Here is a 14,785-nt window from a genome sequence, read left to right as displayed (position 1 = left end):
TAAGGCCAAAAAAAAAAAAAAAACTAACTAAAAAACATGTAGTGGATTATTGTCCTCTACATTTTTTTTTAGATTTTCTTTGTATTTTTAATAATTGTTATTATTCGTAATTATTAATTATAATTTTTTAACTCTGTATTGTTATCAACTTAAAACAATCAGCTGAAGTCAGGCTATGCTATACATCTATTTTTAATAATAAAAGGGCTATTATATAAAAAAATAGGAAAAAATAGGAGTAACAAAGTTAGTCTTGAGCACTAAATAATAATAATCACAGTAATAAATGCTCTTCTGGGCTTCCATACATACATTATTTTCCATCCATCCCAACAAAATAATGCATATTATAAGCGAGCATTCAACTGTACGTCTTACAGTAATCTCATCACACAGTCAAATCCATAATGTATTAAAGTGATTGCGAGTCATTATGCATTATATCACATGTAATTTTATGAGGTGATTATAATGCGAGAATAATGCATGAACACATTACACTGGGAATGCTTGCAGTGTGCTTATAATGTTTCACCTCAAGGACAGTGTTGCTATACCTTATTTAACATAGCGTTTATGTAGAAATTAACATAGAAACTTGTAGTTTTGCAAGATTTTGGGGGTGAAATGTAGCATGTTTGTTGTAGTTGTGTTGTTGTGTGTGTATCTGTGTCACATTTAGGCTCGGCTGGCGCACGTGGCAGCAGAAGCAGAGCTGAAGGTTCCCTTTGCGGACGAGCTTCCCTCTCGGCAGGCCCAGCTCGCGTTACTGCGAAACACAGAGGAGTTTGACGTCCTGGTTGTCGGAGGAGGAGCCACGGGTGCAGGATGTGCCTTAGACGCTGTCACGCGCAGTGAGTTTCGGCTTTACATCACTCTCCCGGGACTGAGCAGGTTTCAGGCTCTAAAAGCGTCCTTATGGAGTCAGGAATAAAGGAGAGAGACGCCTCACAGGCTGGCACCGGGGTTTATAAAGGTCTCCTTTCAGTCTGTCAGCTTTTATTCTGGGCGCAAAGATTAGCTGTAATTTACTGTAAAAACACGTAAGGAGCATTTATCAGTGCTGTGCTAATATATTGAATATTTGTAGATAATATGCAGTATAATGAACCAATAGCAAAATGTATTTCCCACTTTTACCTGCCAATATCTGTAAAAAATCATCTGTTTAACCATCTGAAACCTGGAGTGACATCACTACTAATGTGCTGCTTTCAGACGCTTTTCACGAGTATTTAAAGCTTTAACCCTTGAGTAAATGCATGTCATTTATTTGAAAAATATATGGTAAAAAAAGACAATGAGCAGCTTGATAAGAAATGTTAGAAAAGCAAGACATTAGTTGATATAGAAAATGAAAAATATCTATGGAAGAAGAAGAAAGTAAGGAAAAACTGTTATCATAATTTTTCCTGGTTATTTCCTTTTGTTATTTTTAGTTATGTTTTGTTTTTCTGATGAATTTTTAGGTTTTTTCCCATACTTTTTTACTAATTTCTTGCTAATTTTGGGGTCATTTTTTTCTTTCATTTCAAAACATGGGAAAAGAAATGAGGCAATGGTAAAATAAATAGATAAATACATTTTTTAAAGGATTATAGAACCGGCTTAAATAAATAAAAATTCAGCACCTTTGTAGGGGGATATTTTTTTCAAAATGATAATGCAGTCAGATCAACAAACATACCGTATTGTTTTCATTGTGCAGTTAAAAATCGACAGTTCCTCATATCTGCGGGGTTGATTTGGGAGTTTTTGTTTTAGTCTGCTAGATCCCTAAAATCTGTATGTGTCTTTTTAATGAAGGACACCCATTTTGACCATAAATTTGTGAATTTATCTTTTGTAAATTGAGTGAGAGGGTGATTTTTTCCATTAAGTATATGTGGTTTAAGTACTTTCCAACCCATTATTCTGCTGTGTCGAGATGCAACCATTGTCTAGTGTATTTCTTAGCTGCAGTAATCAATATTCTAAATACATATTTAGTAGTATTTCCAGTAAAAAGTCTGCTTTACCCAGGATAAATATTTAAATATTAGTGTGACAAAGTCAGCTCATAAACTACGTCACTTTAGAAACAATAAAACGATACATATGAAACGTGCAGCTGTAGCATCTTTATGGTTTGCAGAAACAACGCCAACATTTTCTTCTGGCGCCTGGGCTAACTGTATTCAAGCATTAAAGCGTGATGTATTTTCTATATTTTGTGTGGCGTCAAACACATAAATAGAACCGCTTTTCTGTCTGTTCAGCTAAATGTAATCGTCCGTCACTACAGCAGCATTTTCTCAGGTTTTTCACTCATCCTCTGTCATTTCCCCCCCAGACCTAAAGACTGCTCTCGTAGAGAGAAGCGACTTCTCCTCGGGGACGAGCAGTCGGAGCACCAAGCTAATCCACGGTGGAGTGCGTTATCTCCAGAAGGCCATCATGCAGTTAGACTACGAACAGGTTCCTCTTCACCTTCTTGTTTATTTCATTTTCGGCTTGTTCGTGTTCTTCTTTTGTTCATCAACTTCCTTTTTTTTTTCTTCTTTTGTCGAAACAGTACATGATGGTGAAAGAGGCGCTGCACGAGCGAGCCAACCTCCTGGAGATTGCACCTCACCTTTCTGCCCCGCTACCCATCATGCTTCCTGTTTACAAGTCAGTGTCATACAATACAAAAAAATGCACAAGACATAGTAAAAATAGCACAACAAAAGCAAAAAAACACCAGAAAATGTAAAAAATGTAATTTTTAATGACTCTGTGGATTATAAAGATGGTGGCAGTTGCCTTACTACTGGGCCGGGATTAAGATGTACGACTTGGTGGCCGGGATCCACAATCTGAAAAGCAGCTACGTCCTCAGTAAGTCGAAGGCCCTGGAGCTTTTCCCCATGCTGAAGAAAGACAAGCTGGTCGGAGCCATCGTCTACTACGACGGTGAGTCAAAGCTGCTTCCTTTATCGCCCACAGAGGCTTCACTGCTTTGCTTTAACCCTTTGAAACCTGGAACTACATCACTTTTTTATGTATCTTTCAGACGCCTTTCACAAGTATCTAAACCTCTGAACTATGAGCAAATTGGTGCAAATACTTTCAGAAATAGAGACGGATAAAGGCAGTGAGCAACTTGATTAGAAATGTTCCAAGAAATGCAAAACATTAGTAAATACAGAGAATAAAAAAACTTTTAAGAACATGGCAAATAAGGCAATGAGCAACATGGTAAGAAATGTTACACAAATTGCAAGAAATTTCTAGATTTAGAAAATATATTTTTTTAAAAGCAAGGGAAAACTTATCAGGAAAAATGTCAAGGAAAACAGAATAAATTCTGTTACAGAATTATTGTAATTTAATTTAATTACAACATTTTAAGCCTTGTTGCCTTTATTTATTTTTATGTTTTTATTTTATTTTTCTAATCTTAAGGTAATTTTATTTTTATTTTTATACTAATTTCTCTAATTTTTGTTCTATTTCGTCTTTCATTGCTCATCACCCCTTTCACCTTTTTCTGTTAAAATGAAGTCAGTTTGCTCTGGTTTCAAAGGGTTAACTGGATATTTTCACACACACACTGGTGTGTGTGTACAGTAATCCTAAAAGCGTGCTTTGTTTGTTGACTAATTACTCAGCTTTTTGTTTTCTGTAAACGCGAACAAAACAGCTGAGTCAGTCGTGTTGCTCTTGCCCTTTTACACCGTTTTCCTCCTCGTTCTTTTCCGGCGGTGATAAATTGGATCAGTTAGCTGGTGAAAATTAGTATGAAATAACAGCAGTTTAAAGTACAGCTCTGTGACTAATAGTTTAAAATCAGACAGTTTGCAGGCGTCTGTGCAAACTGACCTGTGGCTCCGAGTCACTCAAATGGCTCATAATGTTTGAGAAGTTCGTTCAGTTTAGCAGCATCCACATCAGTGAGCGCTGAGCCTGTAAAAGAGTGCAATATTTTTAAAAAAGAGCATTTTTTCAAGGAAATTGTGTTCTCTAAATAACTTGTAATCATACAAAAATGTGTAGAAGTTGCATGATTAAGCCAAACAAGATTAAAATAGACCTCAGATATAAATCTTGCCCCGTGGCCGTCATAGCTCCACTGGTGCCGAACAAAATGTGTTGACAGGCTGGCCGGGTGCCCTCTCCTCCCTGTGGCAGTGAAGGCTGCATGTTCCCTGGTCGGATATGAAGGAGAACCAAACATATTAAGGATCAGCTGTGTGATGACAGCAGGCTGCTGTTTTTCTAGCATTTGATGTCAGTTAAACAGGCTTTTAGCATCTGTTATTTATGGTATTCAACATCAGACAAAATGATGTAATTATCAAAATCTGTCCAAGAAAAAGCAAAAATAGAATCAGCGCTGCTTTTAAAAGGATATAACAAAATTAATTATCTGTAGTTGTAATTTTATGACTTTTGTTATGTAAAAAAAATGTAAAAATTCCCAACAAATTCCATGTTTTGGAAGTCATTAGCTATCATGAGAGCTTATGTGTTTTAAAAACTGAAAAAACGGCATTTTTTGCTCCAAATTGAAACAATAAATGGCCAGATATATCTGGATTTGCTGCAGAAAGGGAAAAGCATTTTCTTGGTGCAAAGCAGCATATGTTTGATTTCCGCCCCTCCACCCACCCCCGCCGCCATCATCTGCTCTGAGGGGGGACAGGGCCGGGATGTGATGGTGGAGGGGTGGGGCGTCTTTTCTCCAATTATGCCGTCTGGAACAATCACGCCGGTGACATTTCGAAATCTGACCTTCTCTCCCGGCGGTGTAGAGCGCAGAGGAGCGTCGTAGACGGTCGGACCAGCTGAGCAACAGCTATTTCCTCTGCTGTCTTGGTTACTGCAGCTCCTGCTGCCACCAAAATACTGCAGAGGGTCTTTTATTCTGCAGCACATGTGAAAACCTAATGCTCTTAATTTGAAGTGGCTGAGTGTTATATATGTTTATATGCACTGAATTTTCTGGAAAATGAAACTATCATGATATCAAAACACTTGAAATGCACAGAAGCCCACTGACAGAACAAAACATTTTGGGTCACGGATGCAGGAACTGGTGCCAAAAGTGTTAGCTGGTAAAAAAAGTATTGAATATCACAACCATTTTTTGTTAAAAACAGTCAATTATTCTTATTTTAAACCACCTTCATTTCTGTTCTTTCATGTTTTGATGTGAGAAAAAGGAAATCGGCAACATATTCTTGCAGCTGAGTGTCTGTTTCCACAGCAAAACGAGTCGTATGTAAACAGAATGAAAGAAAAATACGTGTTTGCACGTTTATTTACAGGATGAATCGGTTAATGAGACTTTGTCGGAAATATTTTGACAGTGAAAGAAGTTGATATGGCAACTCGCATCAGCTGTGGTAACCTGTGTGCTGAGGAATCCACAGGAAACAGTCAGAGATAAAAGACCAGGAGAAAACGAAGGACAGTCACCCAATGCAGAAACATGAGAAAATAAATGCAAAACAGTTCAGATAAAAAGCATTTTGAACATGCGATCCTCTAATGACACATTCAACAGAGCAATATTATACAATATCTGTTTTACAGAATCACAATATTACAAAATGTAATAATTGTGTATTTTTTCCAGGTACAATGACCAGTCAATTTCCATTTTTTTTTAAATTTTTTGTCCAGTTTTAATTAAGTTTACAGTAAAATGTATAAATAATGAAATAAAGGTTTTGAATTAAGCTAAGCACAAAAATTCTTCTTTATTTTAATTTCAATTAAAAAGAATTCATCTTGATAGTGAACGTATTTTTCAACTTATTTCCTGAAACACTTTCAAATTTTTCAGTAAGTTTCCTGGAGAACATCCTCAAAGAAGAAATTCGAAGGGATTTAAGCACAAACTTTTTGATCTATTTAAATTTAATAATGAACTTATTTTCCAATTTTCTGGAAGGTTCCAGCAAATTTCTCTAGTAAATTGTCCAGGAAATTTCCAATACATTTTCTTGAATTTTCCCAGAAGTTTTCCTGGAAAATCTGTGAAAAAATACCCTGAAAATTTTCCAGGAAAATTACAAAACTTGGCATGTCCAGAAAAAAATCAAGGTCATTAAAAACCAAACATTTAGGAATTTGTTTACCATTTAATATCATTTTAATAGTAAACTTATCCTCCTATTTTCTAGAAAACTTCTTGTAAAATTCCAACAAATCCCCCTTGAAAATTGTCCAGGATTTTTTTGGTTCATCTCCTGGAATTTTCCCAGAATATCTCCTGAAAATTGTTTGAAATTTAAAAAAAAAAATTAAAAAATTTCAAGAAAAATTAAAGTACTCAATATTTCAAGAAAAAAAATAAAGGTCATTAAAGTGCAAACATTTGGGAAATTTTGCACCTTTCAATAGAACTTCAAGTGAATTTATTTTCCAATTTTCTGGAAAATGTCTGGTTAAATTCCTGTGAATTATTCCTGAAAATTGTCCAGGAAATTTTGGATAAAGGTGCTTTTATGTTTCTTAGTGACTCACAGCTGCCTCAACATATTCGACGAACTAATGAATGAAATGAATCATCTCTCTTCTTCTCTCTTCAGGTCAGCACAATGACGCCCGAATGAATCTGGCCATCACCCTCACTGCTGCTCGCTACGGCGCCGCCGTCTCCAACTACACTGAGGTGGTCCACCTGCTGAAGACAAAAGACGCACAGACCGGGAAGGAGAAGGTGTGTGGCGCCCGCTGCAGAGACGTCCTCACAGGTGAGACGTGCAGGTGTTGCATGGTTTAAAAGTGCTGTTGGACAGGTTTTTAGAGTGTAATTTGGTGTTTTTCAGTAAAAACATGAGCAGAATTCATTCTCACTAAACCTTTAGGATTTGAGAATATTGGTTTGATTTCTTTCAAAAACAAGGGAATAAAGGCAATGTGCATTTCGGCAAGAATTACTAAAAGGTGACAAGAAGATGAAAAATAGCTGAGCGAGAGATAGAGATCGAGAGAGTGACTGGAAACTAGTTTTCATTATTATTAAAGTATATGATTTAAAATTGTTACACAAAAATATAGATTAATAATATTACCATGCTTTGGTACTTTTTGTGTATTTGTTTTGTTTGTTGTTTTAAGGTAATCTTCTTGTAGGCGTATGTTTTTGTTCATTTTTGGGTCATCTCATCAGTTGCTCATATCCCTCGTTTCAAGATAGAGCAGAAGAACAATAGAAATAGGGGGCGTCAGTGGACAGAGTGGGCGCCCCATGGGTGGGGGCGGCATCCATGCCACGGTGGCCTCGGGTTCGGTTCCCGCTCGGGGCCCTTTGCTGTGTGTCGTCCCCTCTGTCTCTCCCCCTTTCATGCTGTTGACCCTTCCTGTCTAATTAAGGCAAAAATGCCAAACAATAATCTTAAAAAACAATATAAATAGTAAAAAAGTAGCAAAAAAATGTCACCAGTTGCACTTGGAAAATGATTGCACATTGTGCTGAATTGCACTTTATTATGATAAAAATGCACGTTGTGTTAATAAAATCATAATCAAAGTCAAGTTTTCATTGAAATAATTCGTCTCGATGTTACTTTTACTCTCAGATCTCAGACTTTCTTTCACCCTCCAAGCTGTAAAAATACAAAAAAAAGCTGCCATCTTCTGTCTTTTTAATACCACGGTTGGTATTTTGTCCTCACAGGACAGGAGTTTGATGTAAAAGCCAAGTGTGTGATCAACGCCACAGGACCGTTCACAGACTCCCTGAGGAAGATGGACAACCAGGAAACCCAAACCATCTGCCAGCCGAGCGCCGGCGTTCACATCGTCATCCCCGGCTACTACAGGTGCGACATATCACACTCACAGTGATTTTTGTTGAAGTCGTGGAGGTGGTTTTTGGTATTTCAAACGCTTTAACTCGTACATATTTAATCCTCTGTGTTTTCTCATTCTTATGTGTAAATACTAAACTATTATCTGACCTATACTTACACGCGCAGGACAATCTTCTCTGGTTAAGATACAGCCGAGCAATAGAGTGGTTTTGTTGAAGTCGGGGGTTTTTAAAGTTCAGCGAAGCTTATTGAGCGAAACCCGAGGGAGCGCGAGCCCTTTGAACAGCGGCAGAAATGCCAACCACCTAATTCTCTTCCTCCTGCCGCTATCTGCGCCCTCCCCGCCTCCTCTTCCTCCCCCGTATCTGTGTTTTTCCATTTGTGTGCTCCTCAATTTGTCCCTCTATTCTTCTCATTCCTGTATTTTTTGTACCTTTTTCTTTCTCCTCCACACTCAAACTTTGCCAAAAACCTGAGATAGCAAATATAACAAATTTGACAAAATACCAGCACTACTTTTCTTGATAATAATATTTTTTTTTGCTTTATTTTCCAACCCAAAGCCCTGACAACATGGGTCTGCTGGATCCGGCTACAAGTGACGGACGTGTCATCTTCTTTCTGCCCTGGGAGAAGATGACCATCGCCGGGACGACCGACTCGCCCACCAACGTGACGGCACACCCCATCCCAGGGGAGGACGACATCAACTTCATCCTGAGGGAGGTCCGAAACTACCTCAGCCCTGACGTAGAAGGTACGTCTGTGGTCCATTTTGAGGAGCACGTGGTCATATTTAGGGTTGTCTTTCATATTATTTTGGTGCTAAATGTCCAGTGATGTGATGTTTCTAAACAGGATGACCATAGGTCTTAAAAAAGTCTTAATCTAAAAATAAGGCCTTAATTGGTATTAAATTGATTTAAATTCATCTCTCAAAAGTCCTAAAATGTTCAGACATGGGAATTGTGATTTTATGATTTTTCATCATTTTACATCATTGTAAAATCTCAAAATAATCAGTAACATCTCTTTTTTTGTTACAAGAAATGTCCCTCTAAATAATCCTAAAACAAACAGAAACACTCCTCTTGCACAACATATATATGTTTTTTTTACCAGAGGCAGAATATGTGGAACAGTGAGTTTAAAAGCAAACAGAAACTGGAGTGAAATATACCTAATTTGTTTACCTACATATCACATGCAAAGGACCAGAAACAACAAGTTCCCAATGCAAACCACTTATTATTAGGTATACGTTTTTTTGTTTTTTTTTTGGTTTCAACTTTTATTTTTATCATTTTTTAAAAACAGTGAGGTCTGAGCATTATCATACAATAGGTTAAAAAAACAACCAGAAAAGAATGACAAACGTTATAACATGGAGTTGATTGTATTGGGTGCAAATTTTGAAGTAGATATCCTGTTTTAGTGTGACTGATGAAACCAAACCTCTCACTACACAACTATGGGAGTTCAGAACATGGGGAAATACCAAAACAAATGGCCAGTAGATGGGAATTTGTGCTGGGTGACTCAAATTAAACAATGCTAATAAAGCAAAGACGTTTGCGGCGTTGCAAGAAATTCATGTGATGCTATGTCCCGAAAGCCTGTCAGCATCGATTCTCCTGACATTACCGAAAATGGAGGATAAAGTTTTTGTTGCCGCCTGTGGGCAATAAAGAACGGGCGAAGAACGTGACGCGAAAAATGTGCTATGCATAAGGTGTAAACACACTATTATATATGCAAATTTAAGACGTAAAGAACCGCCACTGTTTTTGGTTAAACATACATATATAGATCTATGTTTTGATTCTGTTTTTTATTGTATTGCACTGAATTATACTTTATTTTATTTTATTTTCTATTGTATTGCACTGAATTATATTATATTTTATTTTATTTTATTGCACTGAATTATATTTTATTTTATTTTATTTTTATTGTATTGCACTGAATTATATTTTTATTTTAATTTGTTGCACTGAATTATATTTTATTTTATTTTAATTTTTAAATAGTCACTTTAAAAGAGTCTACAGATTATGTGCAGAAAGTTCAGGACAGACTTTATTTTCTTTTGTGCTCAGTGTTACATGTAGCTCAGGGTCAGAGTTAAGCATCTTGATTAAAGCATTACTGTGTCCTGCAGTGCGCCGAGGAGACGTGCTGGCGGCGTGGAGCGGCATCCGTCCCCTGGTCACTGACCCCAGCTCCAAAGACACTCAGTCCATCTGCAGAAACCACATCGTGAGCATCAGCGACAGCGGACTGGTCACCATCGCCGGTCAGTTTGGGCATTTTCTTGTGATATTACTGCTCCTAAGCGGCCACATAACCCTTTAAAACCGGAGCAAATTTGTCTGATTTCTTTGGGGAGAAACATGGGGACAAAGGCGAATAGCAATGTGGGAAATAGAAGAAAATGACCTGAAAAAGGGCAAAAAATTAACTGAAAAAAAGGGAAAGGCTCAGTAAATTATCAAAAAAGGTAAAAATGTCCCTATATTTTTAATTATAATTTTATAGTATAAATTATGTTACAGAAAAAAATGTATACATTGATTTTTTCAGCACTTTTCTGGGTCATTATCACAAGTTTTTTCTTGTACGTTTTTGTTGCTCAGGTTTTAAAAGGTTAAAGTGAATATTTTCTGTGTCCAGGTGGGAAGTGGACGACCTACAGGTCCATGGCTGAAGAGACTCTGGATGCAGCTGTCACTTCCCACAGCCTCTCAGCCGAGTCCTGCAAGACCACGGGCCTGATGCTGGAGGGAGCCAAAGGCTGGACGCCGACCCTCTACATCCGCCTGGTGCAGGATTATGGGCTGGAGAACGAGGTAAAACACATTTATGAACACTTTTAGGTTGCATTAGCATGCACACTTGAGTCCTATTAAGTCTTTATAAATAGTAATAAAAAAAAAAAAAAGCAGCGTTGCAATGAAGGCAAACATTTTCTGTTGAAGTAGCATCAGATAGTAGAGGTAGAAAACTATTTAAGCTCAAGTTTTAGTCAGTTTCTGGTTAGTTTTAGGCCTTTAAATCAACATGAATCTGTTTGTTTTTAATCTGAATCTTCACTGCAAACATTTTTTTTATTTATCGAATCTTAGCAGAATTTAAACCACACAGATATCTTTTCGCTGCTCACAATAAAGAAAAAAAGTTGTTTCAGGTTCAGTTTTCCCTTTTGTGGGGAAAAAAATCTAAGTTTACTCTGTGTGTGTTTTTTTTAGCATCAATTTCTTCCTAATTTCCACTCCAAAAATATAACTTTTAAGTCAATTTCTTGGCTCTTTCAAGTGATATTTATCCTTTAAAGGAATAGTTAAACATTTTGTAATATATTTGGCAAATAACATAAATCTGCCCTTTTCAGTATCTGTGGGTATTGCAAAATTTCCAAATACTGGACGGTCAGCCAGCACAAGTTTAGGTTTTTGTCTCCTTACTGGCACAATTTTACAGTGGTGGAGTGTAACTAAGCACATTTACCCAAGTACCTCACTGTATTTCCATATACCTCTGTTTGATGACAGTTTCTGATCCCTGCAGTTTAACACCACATATTATAATTTTATTTTTTTATATTCACTGTAATTTATTTTTTGATATACAACTTTGCACAGAAATGGAATGTTTTCCTCAAATTGTTCTTTAAAAAAAAACCCAAAAATAGTTTGATTTACGAAAACATTTTCAGCATAGCAAGGCGCGGAAGAAGAAAGTAGACCTTTAACTACCTGGAGATCCAAACAAGGCTGTAAAAGCTCTCACCGACACGTTCCCCGTCCTCCAGCAGCGGCGGAGCTGACATTAAAGCTGCTGCTGTAACAATGCTGACATTTCTACTACACAAAAGACTGGACACGCGCTGAAATGCACTGTATGCTGTACAATTTATCAATGGCATTAAGTAAGGGCACATTGATTTACATCAACTACACGCCATCTTTCCAATAATTAGGCTGTGCATTTTCATTAAACCCAATAGAAGAGCGTTTCATGAAGAAAAAGCTCCTACAGTACACTTCCTCCTCATTAGAGGCGTTTCTGCAGCCGCTCTGGTGTTCTCTGGAATATTCCTAAAAGGTCACTGTTGATATTTGGACAGCGTTTGCCCTTTAACATGATCGGCAAGCCAACGATCTGAATAGCAAATAGCCCTCTTGTGTTCTGTAAACACGTGACACCTCATTGACAAAGTGGCGCTAACGCTTATCGCTTAACTCCGAAGAGGTGAAATCGATCATGTGGATACCAGGAGCTGCCACGACCATCTGTGTTGTTTAACCTGCTTTTTTTAGTATTGTGAGATCAGGAAAGTGACTGTGTGCATTATAAATAATGATAATAATCCACACAGCGAGCTCAAGGCCAAACGCTTTCTTTCTTTAAATTCGTACATGATTAATAAAGGTTATACGGCCATTTATGTTGTTCATAATTTATCATTTTGATAATGCTAACAGCAATCTAGTTAGAGTTTCAGTAAAAGTTCTGATTATTGGATTAGCGTGTCGATAGAAATGACATCTATTAATAGTTTTTGAAGCAAAAATGTCAAACATTTCTTAACTCCGGCTTCACGAAATGTGACAGTTAGCTACTTTGCTTTTTTCTTGGTGATATTAAAACTACAGGTTTGGGACTTTGGACTGTTGGTCAATCAAAACATGTAATTTAAAGACTTTTCAGATTTTTTTTTTTTTATGAATAGTTGTTTATTTTTTTTTGTGTGTGTTAATATGTAAGAAATATTTCAAAAATCAACTTTTTATTTCATGTATACAACTCAGATTCCCAAGCTGGTGACATTAAATCCCAAATGAGTGCATATTTAAAAAAAGACAATAATGTTTATCAGTTTGAACTTTAAATATCTGTCTAAATATACTGTCCTTTGACAGTATTCAGTTGAATATTGGTCAAAAAAGATTTTCATATTTGGTTTATGTGTATGTTTTACAGTGTCCGGATTTTTTTGGGGTTTTACTTTTGAAAATAGAAGTATAGATAGAAGTATTACAACTAGAAACTTTCATAAAAGGTAAATACAAATAAATAATAAATACTGTTACAACTTTTGTACAGATTTTGGAAATTCTGTTGCGTTTTTTAAATTATTTAATTTCCATGCTCTCCATTCATTCTCTGTGTAATTTGCGATAAATTATGAATTATAAATTCCATTACAACCTGTATGACTTTAAAAAGAAAAACAGTTTTTGGACTGTATAAAATGGGGTTAATATTGCCCCTTGTGGCAGTAAGTTTTTCTGTATTTATATGAATTACTTAAAACATCCCAACAGCTGCTTAAAACTGAACACGCAGTGTGTTTTCTTTCTTTTCTCTGCTGACAGGTCGCTCAGCACCTGGCCTCCACATACGGAGGGAAGGCGTACGATGTGGCGAAGATGGCTCAGGTCACCGGGCAAAGATGGCCCATCGTTGGGAAACGATTGGTGTCCGAGTTCCCTTACATCGAGAGCGAGGTAAAGCGGGATTTCATGCCCATTTCGGCCCAAAAAGTCGCAAATAACTGAGCCTCATGTGAGTCTTCTCTCTCAGGTGCTGTATGCGATAAAGGAGTACGCTTGCACAGCCACCGACGTCATCGCCCGACGAACGCGCCTTGGCTTCTTGAACGTGCAGGCGGCCGATGAAGCCCTCCCACGTATTGTGGAGATCATGGGGAAGGAGCTGGAGTGGAGTGAGGAGAGGAAGACGGTACGATTTTAGAAGAACTTGAAGAAAATCAGCCAGAATCTAAAGATGTTATGAAAAAAACTGCGATCGTTTCTTTGGTTTGTGTAACAGTCTTTCCTGACCCACATAACCTGCTCTGTTTTACATAATGCTTTAATCCCTGGTGGGTGTTTTGAAGTCCTGGTTTCTTTTCCGATCAGCACACAATAGAAACGGTCCACACCCTTCATCCTTTCAGAGGAGACGGCTCTGCCTGTGTGTGTTTGAAAGACGTGAAAACTGAACTCTCGACTATTTTAAGACGTTATTGTTACAGCGCAGGGAAGCCACATGGAACATAAACAAGACATCTGCCAGTGTGCCGAACAGTTGATTCAAGATTTCACACCGTAATTGTATATGCAGGGCGACTGGTTCAGTCGCAGTACTTTATTTCCTTTCGTAAAGAAGTATTTTTACAAACATATAATATATAACGTTTTGGGGAGTTATGGTGTTGCTGACATTTGACAATAGAGGTACTCTTTAGTATACTTAAAGTAATACTTTGCCCCCTCACCCCAGAAAGCGTTTGTGTATCAAGTACTCACCCAGAATGAAGTTGTTGAATCAAAAAACGGAAAACTTCCCATGAATTGAAGTCAAAGGGGTCCACCAAATAAAAATATATGTTAACGAACTCTCACACAACTTGTGCAGTGCAATAATAAGTCTGATTTTTTTCAGCCGTATGCTCAGTTCTTCCCAAACAGACAGACTTTTAAATTGGTTAATAAACAAAAAGCTTTCTCCATTACTCCATTAACAAAACCAGTAATTTTACCTCGCTGAACACGGGAGCTGCTGATTTACTGCTGCCTTAATTTCTAAGTTTTGTTTTGTGTATTTTGCCTTTTTTTCCATTTTTGAATTCCTTGTTTATTATGGAGGTTCGTGACAAAAGGTTTTCTTTTAATTTAACATGTGGTGAGTAATTGATGTACAAATGATCATTTAGGGGTGAAATATCCCTTTAATGTGCCACCAGGTGGCGCAAAGTCTAATTTCAGCTGCTGATTTTTGACTCTTTGCTAATGTGAAAAACAGGCCGAGCTCGAAGCAGCACGGAAGTTTCTGTACCTTGAGATGGGCTACCGGTCTCGCTCCGAACAGCTGACAAAGACATCTGAGATCAACCTGGACAACCAGGAAATAGCCAGGTAATTTTATTATCACACTTCTTTAAACAGAAATACACGGCAATCAGCGACCTTTTATCATCAGTCTCTGTTCTC

General features: G+C 37.3%; 1 protein-coding gene across 6 annotated transcripts in view; it reads left to right on the top strand.

Annotated features, from left to right (window-relative positions):
• The window catches only part of LOC121962686 (glycerol-3-phosphate dehydrogenase, mitochondrial), a 45,021-nt gene that overhangs the window by 22,546 nt on the left and 7,690 nt on the right, over positions 1-14,785 (top strand). For all 6 annotated transcript variants that reach the window (XM_088074312.1, XM_088074313.1, XM_088074314.1 and 3 more), the window contains 12 exons: positions 683-854; positions 2,333-2,457; positions 2,555-2,652; positions 2,771-2,934; positions 6,561-6,725; positions 7,652-7,796; positions 8,351-8,544; positions 9,949-10,083; positions 10,461-10,636; positions 13,166-13,297; positions 13,374-13,532; positions 14,598-14,710. In XM_088074312.1, the coding sequence (XP_087930438.1) occupies positions 683-854; positions 2,333-2,457; positions 2,555-2,652; positions 2,771-2,934; positions 6,561-6,725; positions 7,652-7,796; positions 8,351-8,544; positions 9,949-10,083; positions 10,461-10,636; positions 13,166-13,297; positions 13,374-13,532; positions 14,598-14,710 (1,778 nt within the window). The remainder of the gene's footprint in view (positions 1-682; positions 855-2,332; positions 2,458-2,554; positions 2,653-2,770; positions 2,935-6,560; positions 6,726-7,651; positions 7,797-8,350; positions 8,545-9,948; positions 10,084-10,460; positions 10,637-13,165; positions 13,298-13,373; positions 13,533-14,597; positions 14,711-14,785) is intronic.

The sequence above is a fragment of the Plectropomus leopardus genome, chromosome 24 (assembly GCF_026936395.1).
Source record: "Plectropomus leopardus strain MGB_pleo_1.0 chromosome 24, ASM2693639v1, whole genome shotgun sequence".
Lineage (NCBI taxonomy): Eukaryota > Metazoa > Chordata > Actinopteri > Perciformes > Serranidae > Plectropomus > Plectropomus leopardus.
This window is presented reverse-complemented; position numbering and strand designations above follow the sequence as displayed.